The sequence below is a fragment of the Aedes albopictus genome, chromosome 3 (assembly GCF_035046485.1).
Source record: "Aedes albopictus strain Foshan chromosome 3, AalbF5, whole genome shotgun sequence".
Taxonomy (NCBI): domain Eukaryota; kingdom Metazoa; phylum Arthropoda; class Insecta; order Diptera; family Culicidae; genus Aedes; species Aedes albopictus.
In genome coordinates, this window is record NC_085138.1 from 378,755,719 (window position 1) to 378,776,253 (window position 20,535).

At 38.8% G+C, this 20,535-nt stretch overlaps 1 protein-coding gene across 6 annotated transcripts in view; it reads right to left on the reverse strand.

Annotated features, from left to right (window-relative positions):
- LOC109409926 (nephrin) overlaps positions 1–20,535 on the reverse strand; it is an 851,818-nt gene that overhangs the window by 233,140 nt on the left and 598,143 nt on the right. For all 6 annotated transcript variants that reach the window (XM_062855795.1, XM_062855794.1, XM_062855793.1 and 3 more), the window contains one exon: positions 17,208–17,360. In XM_062855795.1, coding sequence (XP_062711779.1) covers positions 17,208–17,360 — 153 coding nt within the window. The remainder of the gene's footprint in view (positions 1–17,207; positions 17,361–20,535) is intronic.

Genomic DNA, 20,535 nt, shown 5'->3' on the forward strand with positions numbered 1-20,535 from the left:
TCCAACTTTTAAAAGTGCGGTGGAAACTTCTTTGCCTAAATGCCGAGAAACACCCCTAACTTTGAGTAACTTTGAAAAGAACATTGATCGAATGAAGCGTCAATTTAAGTGCTTGACTCGGTCCGTGTAACCACTTTACGTTTTCGCTTCATCTCAAATATGTGCAGATTTTTATTGATTTGCATAAACATTTACTTTGTTTGTGCAGAGCATAAACACAGGGTGGCTCTTAAAGAGGAACATTAAAAAAAATCCGGTCATGAAAAATCATGTAAAGTAAGGATCACGAAAGGAACTTAAAATAATCCATTAGAAATGGTTTGAATATTGCTAAATAAAGTATCGAACTAACCGTGTCAAGGTTCCTACTGAAATTTGAGAAAAAAAATCACAAATAAAGAATTAGGAGACTTTACCGAAAAATATCCTCCAAAGGAACTTTGAAAATAACGTTGGTCAAACTGAATGCCAATGTGAGTGCTTAGGAAGGGCCCTGTAACCACGGTATCGAAGTGGGCACTTTATTAATTTTTTACTACCTAAATCTCAAATTGGCATTGTTTTTTGTGAAATCATGAAATAAAGCATTGCATAAACATAGGGTGGCTCCAAAAGAGGAACAATGACAGCAGCTGCTCCGGTCATGGAAAATCACCTAGCCTACAGATCATACAGATTCAGTAATTCACGCCTGCTGCCACATTTCGACAGTTCATGATGTCACTATTCTTCAAAATCATGAATCACTTTCCTATTACTGAGTTATTTACCTATGAATTTCCTATGTTCTTCATCAAATCTCTTTAATACAGATAAAAAAAAATAATTCGACAGTCATTTTTGCATAGAAATAAAAATTGATCTGAGCAGCACGAATCAACCATTTTGTGTAACATGAAGTGCGCATAAAAAGCTCAGATGAAAGCACTTCTTTTCCTCCAAATGTATCTTCTTGGATATTGTGTTTTTCGATGGATGAAATAATGATATAATATTTTGTGGCAACGTATGAGTTGCCGTTCAATTTGTGCGTCAAAAGAGGAAAATGATTTCGATTAGAGGGAATCGGTAGTAGAAATGGTAGAGACTGCTTGAGCAGTTGCTTTTCATTCAGAGGATATATGAATAAATGAAAATTGGTGAGCTCGTTCCATAATATAATTTAAAAAAACGTATAATATTTTATGTTTGTAATCATACAATATTTTGAAATATATTCTCAAAACATGTTGAAATGACTGTCATAACATGTTGAAATGATTGTCAAACGCTGGCATTTGAAAAAAAAAAATATTATCTCAGTTTTCTTCATTTTTTTTTGAATTGTTTTGTCTGTTAGTTAAATTGACATTATGGCCACGTACGATATGATACTACACAAAAATAAATGAAAAAATTACGCCGATTTTGGTTTAGTTCTTTTTTTAAAGTAATAGTTCCAACCCTTTTTCAAACAATTCTATAAGAAAATTGCTTGAAAGCATACATATATCAAGGTTCTAAATCAGATACGAAACTGCTTGTATAAGCTTAAAACCACAAGCATTTTTTCGTAATATTTCCAATCGCTTAGAACTTTACAAATCTCTACAGTAAAATAAGGAAGATCTATTTTATTATCTCTTTAAAAAGCTATCAGTTAACACTAGAAAAAACCAAGGATACTTCTACTATGGAATGTTTCTGTTCTGACCGAACATCGAACCCCTCCGGATTCAAAATTTCGGCTCAATGGCACCTACGCACCCTACCTTATTCCACCGGATCGCAAAGGGATGGGTACCAAGATGACGTAAAATATGGAGGTCTCCATATCGACAAATTGCTGCGAATCAGATTTTGATTGTTTTGCTGTTTGTCTCATCCATCTCACCGCTACCACCGCCAACTGACTGACTGACTATCTGGGCTGGGTCCTTCTCCCCAGAGGAAACCCAAAGTCAGAGATTTTCCCATCCGTTTTCATGAACTGAAAGAAGCAACACCAATTTGTTCTCCCACCACTCGACCCGGCGAGATGATATGTGAACCTGCTATCGGAGTTTTTTTTTTCTTCGCCATCGTCATTCGATCAACGATCAGATTTTATACAGGGTGTTAGGTTCCCGAGTGCAAACTTTTTAAAGGGTGATAGAGTACCATAAATGGAGAAAAAAAATGTTCTACGCATATGGTCAAATCTCAACCGTTACGTAGTTATTGAACTTCCCATGTTTATGACTCTTATTGCCTTAACTGGCAATAACTTGAAAATAGTCAAACATATCGAAGTTTTTTTTACCCTTATTCGAAAGATTATTGATTTTTCTAACAAATGGCATCTTTGAATGGATTGGTTTAGTGAAATAACTAAGTTTTCTAGAGCAAAACGGCTAAAAATAGTGCATTTTTATTGGTTGTTGTCAATTATCTTTGAAACATGCGTAATAAATAAAAATTCTTTCTTTGGCAAAGTTGTGGCCCTTGTTTCACTCTACAATTCGTTCTTTGACGCCAAACTTCTAACTCTTATCGTTTTCTTGCAATTTTGATTCAATTGTGTGACACAATGCGCAAAAAAGTGCTTTCCATGACAGTTGCAAATTTATGATCTGAAATGCGATGTTAAAATCGAAATTGCAACAAAACGATAAGAGATAGAAGTTTGGTGTCAAAGAACAAATTGTAGAATGTAACAAGGGCCACAACTTTACCAAAGCAAGAATTTTAATTTATTACGCATGTTTCAAAGATAATTGACAAAAACCAATAAAAATACACTATTTTTAGCTATTTTGCTCTAGAAAACTTAGTTATTTAACCAAACCAATCGGTTCAAAGATGCCATTTGTTAGAAAATTCAATAATCTTTCGAATAAGGGTAAAAAAACTTCGATATGTTTGACTATTTTCAAGTTATTGCCAGTTAAGGCAATAAGAGTCATAAACATGGGAAGTTCAATAACTACGTAACGATTGAGATTTGACCATATGCGTAGAACAATTTTTTTCTCCATTTATGGTCCTCTATCACCCTTTAAAAAGTTTGCACTCAGGAACCTAACACCCTGTATACATTCGGCAAGGATTGCGGCGGTGGACCCGGAGACGTTGGGAAGCTACGGCGAAGACGACGATGTGGGAAAGAATATCAAACAGGAATCGTCCTTGTCGGGAGTTGGTTGTCGGACGGTGGCAGAAGGAAATATGGAAATGATTGTACATGTACGTACGTACACATATGTGTGTGTATAGCTTCGAAGCATATTTAAAATTTTCATTCGGGGGATATTCCGATCGGATGTGGCAAAATGTGGGAAAGATGGAAAAAGGCGCACAGCTGGAAAATGGAAAGCTTCTTCTCAGTGCGCTGGCTGGCTATGTGCTGTTGAATATGAACGATGGGGTTCGAATTAAGTCTCGGATACCTGTCCCAGATCTCGAAATGCGGTGTGGAAACATACCAGTTCAAGAGGAAATCTTCAGTCGCAGGTGTGTGTGGGATGTGGTGGAACAAGTCGGACGAAGAAGGATGCCTCTTGAATTGATAAGTGAATGTAAACTTGGCTTAGTGGGAGCTGATAACCTGTCAATACGGTATGCGTAGCTGGAATATCAAATCGGAGCCCCGATCGGAATGGATACCTACCCATCTAGCTATCTCTGACGTGCAGCTTTATTAAATGGGCAAATATTTGTCAGACAATGGTGAGGAAAATATTTTGCTTCGGATGGAGATCATATCGGATGGATGGTTTTCTCTAGTGAAATAAATAATCAGGTGCAGTGACACAATTGAATCGTATTTCAGGGAGCAATGCTTTTGAAAGAAAGCTTTTTCTGTCGCTTGTTGGCTTTGCTTATGATGACAAAGCTTCAAGAGAGATACTCGTTCAGTACAATCTTTAAAAGAGATAAGTTTTTTTTTTCTAAGAGCTGCACAGAGAGATTATAAACAGTAGATGAGAATAGTTTTGAAATTTCAAGTACAGCAAGAAATGTATCCAGCAATGTCGATAGAAATTTCCCAGGTAACCAGTAAGCAGTTGAAATGCGCCTTTACAGCAGGTCAAAAAATGGAAATAAGTCGTATATGCGCCATAAGTGCTGCTTAAATGCAGGTTTTGGCCCAATATACGGCTGATTTAATGCTTATCTCTCAGACTATCGAAAATGAAAACGAAAATATGTGTATAATTCCACATTTCTCATCTCGCCGTCTTTTCTATCTCTCTCCCATTTCTCTTTTCTTCACTTTGCGCTTCCAAAAGAGGTAATTCATGCAATTTCGAATGTGCTGGGCAGTATTTTCATGCTAGAAGACCCCAAAAGATCGTGCATTTGAAATGCTACGCAACAGCTGTCACATTTTCAGTAGCAGTTCAGTTGCTAATTTAGTACAGTTTAGCAGTTGAACTGCTATGATAGAGCAGAAAGCAGGTGGAATGAAGATATAATGCTGAAATACGGCTTGTTTAAATGCTTAGTGGTTACCTGGGTTCTATTTTATTTTCGTTTTATTCCATTTATTCAAAATTCTTCAAATTTAGGTCTTTTGTCTTTATGTTTAACTTGAATTTACAATGAATCGACATTCTTCCTTAGATAGCAAAAGTAGTATAGAAACGTGCTCACCAAATAGTGTCACTTTGGAAAATATCGCTATTATCTCTTGAAACTTGATTTTTTTAAAATTTTTGTTTATTCTTTTTAATTTTATTCACATTTTTTTATATAATTCGTTTTTGTCCACGTAAAAAGAAAACAAAATATAGCTAATTTTCTTTATACTTAAACTGAATGGAAATCTTAACGCAAAACTGGATGCCTTTCTTAATTTTTGTTCTTTTTTTATTTTTTTTTAATTTTTGACAGCAAAGCATTATTTCAAAATCGGTTTTCATGCTCTGATAGAGAAACTATCAAGATATCTACAAATGTTTTTTTTTGTTTTAAAATTTTATTCAGTTTACACAAACCATTTTTATACATACTACTAAAAAAATTCTGGAGAACTGGTTAACATTTTCCACCAGAAAAAAATCTTGATCCATCATTTAACTGTATAAAAATCAAAGAAGCAAAAAATAGATTTCTAGTTCCGCCTTAAAGCAGAATAATCAATTCCGGAATGCTGGCTTTCTCAGTCTTGGGTAAATCAAAACGGCAAGTTTTGCTTTTCCCGACGTTTCGGCTTTTTATTAAGCCTTTTTCAAGGGGTAAGCTGTCAACCGTTCCCTTGAAAAAGGCTTAATAAAAAGCCGAAACGTCGGGAAAAGCAAAACTTGCCGTTTTGATTTACCCAAGACTGAGAAAGCCAGCATTCCGGAATCAATATATTCCAGTCGTACTCACCCAGCACAGAATAATCAATTTTAATCAAAAAGCAGATGGAAAATCCACAAACTACAACTTATTCAAAACCATGTACCCTCTCACTCTTTCGTCTCTCAATCACCGGTAGGTACCCACTTCAACGTTCAGCAGACTCAACTGGACAGTACCGATTGCTGGGTCCGGTTGGCATTGATGGAGAGCAGTCTGGCAGCATTCATCGCGTACAGTATGTGCAGTGTTTTTCCTGCTCCATAAATTGCATTTGCGATCTGAACTGAACACCGTCAGTCAGAGAGCAAAAAAAAAACCAAAATACAAAACAAAAAACGCGTAGATACATAGTTAAATCGAACAACTGGTGAGCTTTTCTCGTCTACATTTCCAGTTTGAAGTGGCAGAGCAACCAATAGGCCACTTGATGGGATGTCTCACTCTTTCGTGTACTGTGCACGAGGAAAAATTTGTAGATGAAAAACACACCGACTTTTTTTTTTCAATTTCTTTTTTTTTTGTGAATTTTTACCTAAGCTTAGTTTTTACACAAACACACCAACGATTGCACTAAATACCTCTCGTACAAGGTAGGTTTGAATTGATTTTCGAGTAAAACCGGACTGAGATTTTGACGTGTACATATATACCTTTAGCAATCTTATACCCAAGCCGTCGTTTTTCGGAAAATGAAATCTTCCAGGAGAAAGTTTAAAAATTACAATATTCCAACAATGATTGTAAATTCTCAAAATTTTTTCATCTCATAAAAAATGGTGATCCAAATAGTCTTCAAACCAAATTAAAAAAGTTTGGGGATGTTCAAAAATAAAAATTTAAAAAATCAAAAATGCAAATTCATAAAATCGTGATTTTTATTCACGATTTAATGAATTTTGTTTTTGCTCTTCGTCGTTTAAAGCATGTGTTATTCGATTTTAGATTACGTACAGTGGAGGGTTGGAGGGTTGATTTTTCTTTCTCTGCGTGTGATTGCCTCATCACAGCATCAGCATCCAGCAGCCGCAGTACCATTGTTCCACACGGATTTAGGTGTGTTCATTTTTCAATACTCTTCTGCTTTCTTTTTTTTTTCCTGGTCATTTGTACAATGCAAACTGTGCTTTACCGCTCATCTACCTGGTTGAGAAGAGTGGGTGAAAAGTGTGTGTGTATATGTGGAGGATTTCCAGTCGAAACAAGCATTGCCGGATAAATGGGACAGGGGTTCTCAACCAAACCTTTATTTCTCAAGGGTAATTAAAGTGATCGAGAAAATGTGAAAATGTGTTTTCGATCATCGAGAATCTACTGGTATGGGCCAGAACAAATTGATGAAGTAAAAAATGTATCGAATGAAATTCTTATTTTATGAATTTCAACAAGCCACTAACATAATAATCCTTCCTGAGATAATCGTGGAGATGCAGAGATTATCGGGCAGTATGACAACGTTTGTCATACTAGTATTCCTTCCCATCATTGATGGCCGTGAAGATGTGGGCAGCAGCGTAGAGATTTGACCTTACTTAAGTTGAGAGTACACTTAACACCTCTATGCAGGTTATTTTTATGCATTTTTAATTTATGCACCTTTTTGAGGCGCTTTATAAAAGGAAGAAGAGCTATTCAGAACCAAAACTGTGCATAATACAATGAGGGTGTTAGAAGCAAGTGACAAAAACTCACTTTCGAGTTAATGAGTTTTAAAGTTTTTTGCCAATTTTTCATCCCATACAAAATGCATGACCTAATTTTCTCCGATGTATTGTAATTTTTTTAATTATTGTAAAAATAATCTTAAAAAAGTTCCAAGAAGTTTGAAATCTGAAGAATTTTTTATATGCTCAACTCAAAATCGACAAAATGGTCACGTACTCCCCTTTGTATCTGGGCCCCTCAAATGGCGGCGGCGTTTATAGGGAAGAAACAAAGAGAGATTGCTGGGGCGACTGAGAAGGTGCCAAGGAGTTACCAGGAGATCGCTGGGGCTTTCGAGCGGGGTCCTAGAGGGTTTCAGATGGTTCCAGTGGTCTCAGTGGAGCTTCAGAAGGCCTCAGGGGCATTTCAGTTAGTCTGAAGCTTGTGAAGAATTAGCACTAGTTAAAATTCACAAATAGAAATATATTTAAAAAAAAGTGAGTCTCAGAAGGCATAAGGGGCCGTCTATAAATAACGTAGCATTTTTTAGCCATTTTTCAACCCCCAATCCTCCCTTGTAGCCTATTTTCCCATATATAATTCATGGCTCTTAGCGATTTCAGGGACTACACCCCCCCCCCCCCCCCCCAATTGCTACGTAGTTTACGAACGACTCCTTAGGGGCACTTCAAGGGGTCTGAAGTGGTTCCAGGGGAGTCCCGTATGGTCTTAGGAACAGGGATGGGAACACTCACTTGCAGAGAGTTACACTCACTTGGTGTTTTCACAGCTCATGACAGAGCTGTGAAAGCGACTCTCCACGAGGTGAGTGTAATTTACATTCACCTCGTGGAGAGTTGCCTTCGCAGCTCCTTCACGTTTTCGGTATGCGTGTGCGACCCCTACTCTATTCGGCAAACTTTTAGACAAAACCACAAGGCAAAAGTCGTCCATACATCATTTCTTGATTATACGCTTCTGAGCTGAGAAAACATCAAGTGAGTGTAACTCTCTGCAAGTGAGTGTTCTCATCCTTGCTCAGGAATATTTCAAGAGGTCCACTTGGGGTTTCAGGGGGTTACATGTGGTCTCTGAGGCGCTTTAGGGCATCTCAGGGGCGCTTTAGAGACTCCAAGGGGATGTCAGGGGGTCTCAGAGGCGTTTCAAAGAGTATCTGGGGGTACCAGGAGATTTCAACACTCATAAAGGTCTGAACCCCTCCAGTAAAACCCCTAAACACATTAAAACGCCTGAAATGCCTTAAAATTCTCCCGAAATCTCCATGCTCTCATAGAACGCCCATGAAATTTCTGTCATCGACTTGAAATGCCTCTGAACCCCTTTGACCACCCTTGAAACGTTCCTGAAACCTATGTGAAGAATTAGCTTAAGTTAAAAGTCACAAATACAAAGAAATTAAAAAAAAATCCTGAAACCCCCTTTCAGCTCTTCTGAAATGCCTCGAAACGCTTCGAGAAGTTTTCTCGACACCCTGGGCATAGTGTATAATTGTGCTTGCCTCACAATCTACAAATTCATGCAATGGCAGACAAAGAAAGCCTTTCAATCCATAACATTGGAAGTGTTCAAAGAATACTAAGTTGAAGAGAAGTAGGCCAGGTTCCAGTTGGAACGTAGAACCAAACAGAGGAACAAGAAGAAAGGGAGGTTGCAGAAGAGTTTTAGGGAGACCCAATGGATTTCAGGGGATTCCAGGGACTTTCAAGGGTCTCAGGATTGCTTCATAGGATCTCAGGGTTTCTGGGTGGTTTCCCGGAGGTTTCAGGGGCGCTTTAAGGGATCTCAGGTTGTTTTAGGGAAGTTCTAAAGGGACTCAGTATCATTTTAGCAGATTTCAGAGGATTCCTGGTGTGCTTCAGTGTGTCTCAAAGGTGTTGAAGAGGAGTTCAGGAGCATTTACAGAGGACTCAGGGGAGCTCCAGTAGGTCTCTTGGGTTCTTCAAGGAATCTCAGTGACATTCTAGGGAGTGTCATGGGCATTAAAAGGGGTCTCAGAGACGTTTCAGGGGATTTCAGGGGGTTCCATGGATTCTCCAGGGATCTTTAGAGGAACTCAGGGGTGTTCCAGGGGGTCTCAGATGATTTAGACTAGAGCATAGCTTCCCAACCTTCGTTTCGCGACCCCGCAACTGCCTGCAGGCACACTACGATTGTTTTACGAAAAGCGCAGTGATGACAACCTGGGGGGTTGCGAGAGCCAAGGTTGGGAACCGTGGATTTAGAGGGTCTCAACCTCCTTGAAACGTTTCTGAAATACTAAAAATGCCCTTGAAACCACCATAATTGCAGTCAAACGTCCTTGAAATCCCCGTAATCCACTTTTCCTTGATCCCATTAAAATGCCAACAATACCTGTCGAAAAGCCTTAAAAGGCTCCTGAAACCTCCCGAAACAACTTCCTGAAACGCCCCTGAAGCCCCTTGGAACCCACTTTTTCTGGGCTCTCTGAGAACTTCCTGGAAACCCAGCTGAAACGCCCAGGAGCAAGGCACGTTCTCGCAACCAAAGTTTCCCCAATAAAGCCCTGACTTAATTTGTGCACCCCTAGCCCATGACAGAAAATAAGGTCCTAGTGTATCAACAAAGTTAAAAATGACGGATGCATTTATTTACTGTCAAAAAGTCTGTTCAGTGGTTATTCAAATTACCCAAAAACTACTGTGAGTACCTAGCGTAACTTTAATGGTTCAGGTATAATTTAAAAAATCCCTGAAATCTCCTGAAATTCCTCTGGAAGTTCCTTAAACTTTTCTGAAATCCCCTTAAGATCCTGATATGTTTGGAAATCCCTGAACCCCCCTGAGACCCATATGAAACCCACTAAAACTGAAATACCCAAGGGGCTAGTCGCTTGGAACATTGTGCCAAGAGGTGCCAAGCACACCGTCTTATACGCTGTGTGGCACACCGAAGCACTCTGAGGCACAATTTTGACACTTGAGTTTGGGTGAAAAAACTAGGCAACCATGTGCATTTGACCTGCAAAATGAAAACAAACAGTTGGTTGTCTTGGTAGTTGTCAAGCAAAATCTGAATCATCAAGCAGTGGCCCTTCGGGGCACACTGAGGCACAATTCAATACCCGGTGGCACACTGAAAATAATTAGCGCAAGTAAAGATGTGCTCAGCGACTCCCCCTTGGAAATACCTGAAATAGCACGAAACGCATTGAAACTTCCAGAAACCTTTGCACCAAGATCAAGTTCATCTGAAATCCCCATCTCGCCAAATTCTCAAAACTCTTCAGAAGAATTCAGTTAAATCCACGTGATACTAATCGAAGCCTTATTAAACCTTATTGCCCCTTGAAACCCTCCTGAGAATGACTGAATTTCCTTGGAACCTCCTGGATCCCCCTGAAGTCTTAATTGAAACTCCCAGAAAATCATATGAACGTCCCTGAAAAGTGCTGAAACGCCACAGAAACTCCCCTCAAAGACGCCTCAAACTCCTCTACAACAATACCAAGGCGCTGTCCATAAACTTCGTAGACTCATTTTTGTCCATCTCAGACTCCCCCTCGTAGACCTTTGTTCATACACAATTTTCGAAATATGTATGGAGCGTAGACTTTGTCCAGAACCCCTCCTCCCTAAAAGCCTACGTAGTTATGGACAGCCCTCAATCACATCTGAAACCCCCTGGGAATTGCTCTGAGCCCTCTGAAATGTCACTGAACCCCGAAGTTATTATAACTAGCTGAATCCACTTGAAACTCTGAAATTTCTCTTGAACCATCGTCAAGCTGTTTAAGGTCTTCCTAAGACTTATTTACCTTCCTGAAGTCCCCATGAAAGCCAATGAACTTCTTTATAACCGCTTTAAACCTCCTGAAACTCCCTGCAATCTTCTGAAGCGCTCGAAAATTCCCTGAACTTCTGGAAGTATGCTTAAATCTGCAGTCATTTTAAAAATCTCGTGTGATTCATCCATAATGGTTTTCTAAAATCCCATTAAACCCTCCCAAATGGCTTCTGTAATCCTCTAGTCCTCGCATCACTTGAAACTCTCTGAAGCAGAAAAAAACCTGAAACATCGTCAAACTTCTTAAACTGTCTGAATCGCTTGAAATGTTCATGTAGCCCAACGAATCTCCTTGAAGACTTTCTAAAACCTATTCAACTTCCTGAAGTCCCTCTGGGAACCACTGAACTTCCTTGAAACCACTTGAAACCTCCTGAAAGCCTCTAAAACTCGGACTAAATCCCTCTGAAAACCCATTGAACGTCCCTGAAACGCCACTGAAACTCACCTGAGAATCCTGTACATCCCATGAAACCCCTTGAAATCCCTAAAGGCCTCTACTCCAACAACAACCTCAGCTTAAACCTGCTGAGACATGCTGATATCTCCTGAACACCACTTAAACTCCGTCAAATTTCTTAGAAATATTTGAATCCTCTTGATATTCCATTAAATCTTTCAATTAAGGCTTCAATCCTATTACCAAGGAGAGTAACTGAAATCTCCATTAAATCCAATGAATCTTATTGAAATGTTACAAAAAAAGAACATGGGACCCTACAAATGCAAGGGCCCACGTTGGGCGCCATGTTACAAAAATAAAAGAAATTAATTATAACAAAGTATTAACACATCAGAAGCGATAGAACCTTACAAATGTACAAATACAGGGTGCGGCAGGAAAAAATGCGAAAAGTTCAAGGCACTATTACACGCGAAATATGGGATATAAGATTATTTTTTCATGATAGTGTATCAGTCAATGTCTATATTCTATCACTGCAAAATAAAAATAAACTTTTCTGTGTATTTTTCTGCGGTTTGAAAATTCTGATTGTCTTCATCTTCAGGCGCCGCCCTGTAAAGGTTAGTAACCAAAATGGGAAAATTTTTAAATAACTTTTCAGAAAACTAGCCTATTACAGATCATGGAACATTGAAACATAGATTGGTTAACGTCAAATGGACGAAAATGAAGTTTGAAGTTGAAAAACACTTTCGCATTTTTTCCTGCCACATACTGTAGGTGACATTACAAATTGACTCAACACGACATCTGTGTTTTGACATGTATGTGCCCTGTTATCTAGATGGATAACTCCCTCCGATCACAGGATGACGAGGTTTCATTTATTAGTTTGGGTCCATCAGTCATCCTGGAATTGTATTTTAATTGGTAATTCGCCTTTTAATTGACATCATTTGTTGCTGTGTTCATAGCTTGGTTTTATCTAGGAAAACTAATCCTAATTGGGCATCCCGTTTCGGGTTTCGACACTTGAGCTCAATAACTTGAAGTCCGTGTCAGGGAAAGGTATTTATCTATAGTACTTGACCTCAACCCGAAATGGCCTGAAAGTTGGCAATCAATATTGGATTGCATTTCATGTACCTCTATTCTATCAGAACCCTATAAATGTGTATTAAAACTCGGGGAACATTTACAAGTTAAAATAGAACATATAACACAAAGATCGTACGAATATAAAATGTATAACACATTTATCATTTATTCTGTCTTATAATTGTAACAAATATTTATACCCGTAACACCATTTAGAATCTCCTGAAACTCCCCTGAGGCACCCGAAAACATCCAAGTTTTCGGCTGTGCCACTGGGCGTTGCATGCTAGTCCGTTGCCTAGTGTCGTGCTTCCTTCAAAGAGCAAATAGCTCATTGGAAGTATTAAACGTGTCCGTGTCTTTTAAGTTCTCTGCCACGGGCAGCAAAGTTGTCCCATGAAAATAGAGATTCCTGTAGAACATGGAGCAACTATGCTGCACACGGTGGTAATTCTTGAAGTCTTCTTAAATCTAAATACCTATTTGAAACCCCCTGTACTATTTTAAAACCACCCTGGATCTTTTCCAAAGTCTTCTTTTCGAAATATTCTTAGATACCAGTTGAAGCTCCTTGGAATCACCCCGAAAATTATTGGAAATTCATGTAATCCATACAAAGAAGCAAAGAAGGTTATTGAAATCCCCTGAAGCCCTCCCGAATCGTCACTGTAATCTCCTAAATTCCTGTCATCTGGAACTGTCTGAATCAGGAAAATCTTGAAATTCCCTGAAACTCTCATGACACTATCTGGAAACTCATTAATATTACCCGCAACATCACCAGAACTCACCTAAAAACCTATGAAACTTCTGTACTACCACCAAGCTTATCTGAAACATTCCTGAACCTCCTGGCACCTTCTGAATGATCATTGAAATCCTGTAAAACTTCTTCAAACAATCTTCATTCACTCATTTACTTGAAATCCCCTGAAAGCTCTGTAGAACTTTGAAGTCCCTTGAAGTTGTCCTAACCCGAAAATCTGCGGAACTTCTTGAAGCCCCCGTAACCCATTTACGCCCGGCGATTTATTTTGATATCAGGTGCCTCCAACGCCTAGCGATCCAATATTTTGAGGTCAGTAACTGTGTGGAGATTTTTGGCATGCTGGTTGGAATACCAGTGTCTTCAGCAATGTTTTGAGGGAGTTGGGGACACCCGAATATTTAGTACATAATTTAATACATATGTGCTCCAGTAGGCGGCGCTATGCGGACCATGAACTATTTTGCTTTGATAGAAGTGGCGCCAACAACCATTGCAACCAATGGATTGCATGTACTGTCGCATTCGTGTTGTGGAGATGAAGTTGAAACCATTATTGCATTAAGTGCGGGATCTTCGGCAACAGCTATCCGATGATGAACACGAGTGTTCCAGGAGTATCCGCTAGGTGGCGCTTGTGATATTAGAAATTCTAAACTTTTGTATCTCGAGAATAAGATTACAGAGAGAACTTCGTTTTCGACTAAGTTGATCAGGACATTAAGAGCTATCCGATGATGAACTTATTAGTTGTTTTTAGGTTTATCCGCTAGGAGGCGCTAGTGAGTCTTAGAAATTCCAAGCTTCTATATCTTGAGAATAAGACTACGTAGAAGAATTTCATATTCGGCTAAGCTGATTGGGACATCAATAACTTTCCGATGTTGAACTATTTGATTATAGGTATAGTACATCAAGAACTTTCCGACAAAGAAATATTTGATTCTAGGTTTATCCGTCAGGCGGTGCTAGTGTCTTACAAATTTATTTTTATGTATCTCAAAAATCAGACGACGCAGAATAATTTCATTTTCCGACAAGTTGATCAGATCATTGAAAGCTATGCGATGATGAGTTAGATAGTTCTTGGTTTATGCGCTAGCTGGTGCTAGTGTGTTTTAAAAATTTAAACTTTTACATGTAGTAGAGAATTACACTACATAGAAGAATTTCGTCTTCGTCAAAGAGATCGTGACATCAAGAGCTTTCCGATTCTGAACTAGTTAATTGATTCTAGGTTCATCCGCTAGATGGCACTAGTGAGTCTTAGAAATTTTAGACTTCTATTTCTCGAGAATAAGACTACTTAGAAGAATTGCGTCTTCAGCTAAGTTCATAAGACCATCAAGAACCATGCGATTAGGAATTACTTGATTCTAGTTTTCTCCGCCAGGGTTGCTGGTGTCTTGGAAATGTTAAGCTTCTGTTTATCGAAAATCAGACGACATAGAAGAATTTTGTCTTCGACAAAGTTGATCAGGCCATCAAATCCTGTCCGATGATGAACTCGATGGTTCTTGGTTGATCCGCTAGCTGGCGCTAGTATGTCTTAAAAAAAAACTTAAACTTCTATATCTCGAGAATCAGACTGCATACACGAATTTCGTCTTAGGCAAAGTTGAACAGGACATTAAGAGTTATGTGATAATGAAATATTTAATTCAAAATGTATCCGCTAGGAGACGCTAGTGACTCTTAGAAACTCTTTACGTCTGTTCTTCGAAAGTCAGGCTACATCGAATAATTTCGTCTTCGGCTAAGTTGATCAGGACATCAAGAACTTTACGATAATGAACTATTTGATTATAGGTTTATCCGGCAGGTGGAGCTTAGTGTCTTAGAAATGTTAAACTTCTGTAACTCGAAAATCGGACTGCAGAGAAGAATTTTGTCTCCGAAAAAGTTGATCAGGCCATCAAAAGCTATCCGATGATAAACAGGATGGTTTTAGGTTTATCCACTAGCTGGCGCTAGTGTGTCTTACAATTGTAAAATATGTAAAATAGTAATCCGATAATGAACTAATTAATTCTTGATTCATTCTATGCTGCCGTTCTACGCTTGATTGCCCATGTTATATGGGATTCCCATATAACATGGGACAAAGGAGCGTAGAACGGCAATATAGACACTGCCACTCAATGTTACAAAATGTAACTATCTGTAACTTGAGACTTACTTAGAACCATTTCATCTCTACCAAAGTTAATCAAGACTGCAAGTGGCAATGATGAACTTAAACTTAAGGCGAAACTGGAAGCATTTTCTCACTTTTTGGTTTTTGATTTTTTATTAAATAACGAAGCAAAATTTTCAAAATCGGTTTTCGTGCACATGTAGAGTATGGATCAAGGTATCCTCTGATTTTTTTTTGTATGTGAAAATATTTTTCGTTTTTGCAGAAACCATTTTTGAACAAAATTTCACAAAAAAATGGTTTTTGCAAAAATGGAAAACATTTTCCACCTCAAAAAATTCAGAAGTGTGCACGAAAACCGATTTTGAAAATATTGCTTCGTTATTTAATAAAAAATCAAAAACCGAAAAAAAGGGAAAATGCTTCCAGTTTCACCTTAAACTTAAACCCGTTGTAAAACCTGAATTCATTCATTATGTATTTATGGTGATTCTAAGAATCTCCTATACTATCCTATTTGACTTATAAACATGACTTGAATACAGCTCATCAGGTTTACAAGAGCGATACTTGGCCAAATAAATAAAAAACGTGAGAGCCATCCAAAAGGTTCATTTAACTGATGTCATTGATCCAAGAAAATCCTAGAAAAGATGTCTTCAGATCTACACGTTTAACCCTTGATCTTTCGAAAGATTCCAAATAAAGTCAATGTCCATCAAAGCAGGTTCAAAGGGTTAAATTGACTAAATTACTGAATACAATGGTCATACGTTACATCCAAGAACCTCCAGAAGTTTGGCTTTTTAAGGCCTTTGAATCTACACGAGTAATTCTCGATCTTACAAAAGTTTTCGAACATAGTTCGTACTCAGAAGAGTTCACTGGTTTAAACATTTGGGAACCCCTACGTTGTATGCAACAGTGCCGTACACTTCCGCGTTTGACTGTGTGAGCACCGAGCGTCGGACCAAGGTGGCGACGCATTTAGAATTTATGTTTTCAGAAAAATACTTCAAACTCGGTTGGGCGACTCACGCCCAACACCACCCGGTCAAACCCGGCTGGGGTGTTGGAGTTTTAACTTTTTTCGTTCGTTCATTCCCCCGTCGTCGTCGTTGTCGGTTTGTTTCGACTTTCATTATTTCCGGAGGGGAGTTTGGGGGAAGAATGGCTATGTTTTTATTTTTTTTTTCGTTTTGCAGTAAAAGGATTGTGATGAAAAAATAAAAATCCCGGTCCCCTGCACCATTCAGGTACTTTGCCGGATGGTGGCTCCGAGGTGAGGAAAGCGATTTTAGCACTTGTTCCGAGTGCCGAAATCATCAACGAAAATGGGAAATTTTGCTCACGCTGAAGGGTGCTGCGTATAATGGGGCTTGCTGTGCTGGTTGTGCGGCGAGAGTGGCTTGGCTTGGTGTGCATCACTAACGATTTCCAAACGCGCTGGGATAGGGAAAAATGCAATTTGAAAAACGTGGGTGGCTTAGTGCTTCGCGGTGATGGAGTGTTGCGTAAATTTTTTTATTGTTTGAAGGCGGTAGGCAGCCGCGTTGAGAGTAGGCCGACATATTTATGACTTGATTTTAAAAATTTAGATGAACTAGATTGAGATTGTGGGTAAGTGCTCTGTACGAGCGTCCAATTTGGGCCGTCAACTGTTTTTGGCGCTTTTATTTATAGCTTAGGGCTCAAATTTTGAATTATGTTCACTAACATGACGAAAATCAAATCAATATTGATAAGGTAGAGAAGTTATGTGATTTATTGGAGGATTAGGCAGTGTATTCTGTGCTTTACTAACAATTATCATGTTTATATCTGTATTAATTCGACTTTAGACACCCCTCATACATTATTATTATTCTGGAGACTAAACAACCATAAAAACTGATAATCAACTCAGACATTTCTGAGTAATGGTCCATTCAAATAAAGTGGTACCCTTCTTCGGATTGATTTCTTATAAGCTTTGCAGTTACGCTTTCACGTTATAAACGTGAGGGATCAATTTTCAGTGAACTCACCTGATTTAACTTCGGACTTCCCCCGTCTCCAGACGATCTGGGCTACCGGTTTCGAGTTGGCCACCACGCAGGTCAGCGTCAGGTCCTGCCCTTCGCGAACCTCCACTTTGGAGTTGTTTTCGTAGCCCTGGATTTCGATCGATGACGGAGGAGCTGTAATGAAAAAGAGAGGGAAACACAGACATGAGCATCTTTCTGTTTTACGTAACCACGCATTCTTGATTGGTTGTGAAAAATTCGAAAAATATATCAATGGTATTCACTAAACAGATTGAATAAATGCGTAAGGATTGCCTTGGTTAATCAGTTTAATCGATTTTCGTTCTTTAGTAAATCCCCCTATTGATATTTGCCGACTTAAATAAAAAAAATGTAAAAAAAAATATAAAATAAAACAAACAAAAAATATAAATAAAATTAAAAAATAACTTTTATAAGTAAAAAGAAAATCATGTTAAGTACTGTTCCCTTTACTTCCTCTAATAATTTGCATCCTTTGACAGATACGTATTTCGACCTCAACTGTAAAGTCGTCTTCAGTGTCTTGTACTTGACTCGACAAAGGATGCAAATTCTTAGTGGAGTTCAAAGGAACAGTACTTAACACGATTTTCTTTTTACTTACATATATTCCCCTAACAAGCCCAGTTTCTTCATCATTAACTTTTATATTTGATTAAACAAAACAAAATTGAATGAAGGCTAATGAACATTATCGCAGGATACGAAACTCAAGATTGGCGTTATTGTATGTGTCTACTAGGTAAAAATTCCTATGAACGTGAAGGGGACATGTGTGTTCCTCTTTGGAGCCACCATCACCCAGTTCATGTTGCAAAGTTTATAAATATAAATTCTTAAATATCTTGCAGTCCACAGTCTGTTCATTGAACTGTTCCTCTCTGGAGCCACCATCACCCAGTTTCTGATGCAAAGTTTATAAACATGGATTCTTGAATATCTTGCAGTCCACAGTATCTTCATTGAACTGAATTTAGACCCGTAGAGATAGTTTGGCTGAGGACTACTGATTTAGAGGACCGGTTGATCTGGTAAAAAAAACACAAAAAAAAAACAAAATAATTTAAAAAAAACAGGAAAAAATATATGAAATTAAATCAAATGAAATATATTTAAAAAAAAACAAAATAAAGAAGAATAACATAAAATTTAATAGAAAACCAATTGATACATTGATAGACACATACAAAACAATAATCAAGTATTTCATTTTGTTTTAGTTATCGTTTTAATCGCTGAGTCAGAAAGCTTTCCGAAGCGATTCCTTTCAGTGGAAGTTCTAGAAGCTCAGAGAACAAATCTTCCCAATCTCATTCCATGGTCTGAATTGGCAATTCGTACCACAATTACAATATGTACCCCATTTCGACAACTGGACACATACCCATCTGCCAACAGTACCATTTTGCAAGCTTCTAAAATTGGCATCAGATTTCCATCTGCTACCTTTTCATTTCAAGCGTGAGGAAAGGAACCAAAAGCTAACTAACTTCCCAGTCACTAAAGCTTCATCTGGTCCCAGAATTTTCCATCGTATCTGATTCCCTATTTCCCATCCTCTAATACACCTCAATCGACCCCACCCCTGCCAACCATAACCAATCCCCCCTTAGAAAAAATGAACCAAATTCCGCTGTCGCCACTCCGTGGGGGTCAGTTATGCAGTGACTACTGACTGGTCGGTCAGTGGCACGAGTGGCTACTGGCGACTGGCGACTGGCGATCCGCAATGCAGATGTGGACCAATATTTGGCTGGAGCCAACCAGTCCATTTACACTGCCACCAGTAGGTAGTAGCTATATACCTAGATAGATACTATTTGCGTAACCTCCTTTTTTCGGAGCAGATTGGGATGCTGTGTGCTTTCTTCTGTTGCCCACACTCACCGCATTACCCACAGTCAATCGACATGGAATTTGGAATGCCTTACGGGTGTTTCTAGCGTTGTTGGTTTGCTGTTACTTGTGGTTCCTGATGGAGTCTATTCCAGTGAATCGGATGTGGAATATTGGGATTTTTGGCATGCAGTCTGTTGCAAGGATTGAAAGCTAGATGTATAATAGAATCAACTCTCTACTATTCGATACCGAAGAAATCTTAGAGCTTTAGAGTTGTAGAGTTTTTTATTTATTTAGTTGAGTATCTTTAGGATAGTTACGGTTTAGGTCCACTAACGTCCCAGACAACCAGTAATAATACAAGATGTTGCATAAGATGATAAAGTGAAGACCATATGCCAAATAAGATTTGCCAAATATGTTGGGGCAGGTTCGTGATTTCCGGAGAAATTGCTTCGGAATGAAAATCGGACACTGGCTGTTGGGTAGCCTTACACCGTGCGGAGGTGGTGTTATCGGCTAAAGCACTATTTCACTGTCCACAAAGTTCAACTAACCGCCACTAGGAGATTTTCTTCTTGGATAACGGAAACTTCTGGAGCTTTTAACTGTTACTTTATTTCACTTTGGAGATTACGTTGGATACAATTTTGGACCACTTTATTCGTTGGGATTTCAACTTGCCTCCATTTAGGCGCATGTAAAATGTACGCATATCGCCTCCACTTTAACATCTTATTCAACATCTTATACGATCACTGGTAGACTGGGATTCCTCTGGACGTAAAGTTGCTCCTCTCTGGAGCCACCATCAACCAGATTCTCGTGAAAGCTGCTTAAGGTGCGTTATGTAGCATGTAGTTTTTCGTCCGCATACTTAAGCCTCTTGAGCGGTCAGATAGTTTCATTTATTAGCGTTATCTCAACTTTGTGAACCTTTATGGTACATGTTGTCAAGGGAATTGAAATGTTTGGTTCCTTGGATAATGTGGTCTATAAACCAGCATCCTTTCCATTTTTTCTCGCCTATTGTCTGAGGTCGAACGGCTTCATTAGTAGGAACCCCTTTGTAATGAATTAATGTTTACAAGACCATTCCTCTCTGGAGCCACCATCATTTAGTTTCTGTTAAAAACTGCTTAAGATTTGCTTTTCAAGCCTTTGAAAACGACTAGACTAAACACAAAGCTAGCTTAATGTCAAATTCCCTCAGTTGCCAGCCAAATCCCACTCGGAACAACATTGGGCCCATGTTTAGAACCCGCACTCTGGAGTCAATCCTACAAGAAAAAAAAAAAGTGCTCCAGAATCTCGGACATGTGTTTGTACAACGAAAACCAAACAGTGCCTACAATAACATGCTCACTAAGTACAACACAGCTGTTGCTACCGGTTGTTCGTTCCCTGTTGGACTTAACCTGACCCACGAAACACACACACTCGCACACACATGTACGCAAACATCGAA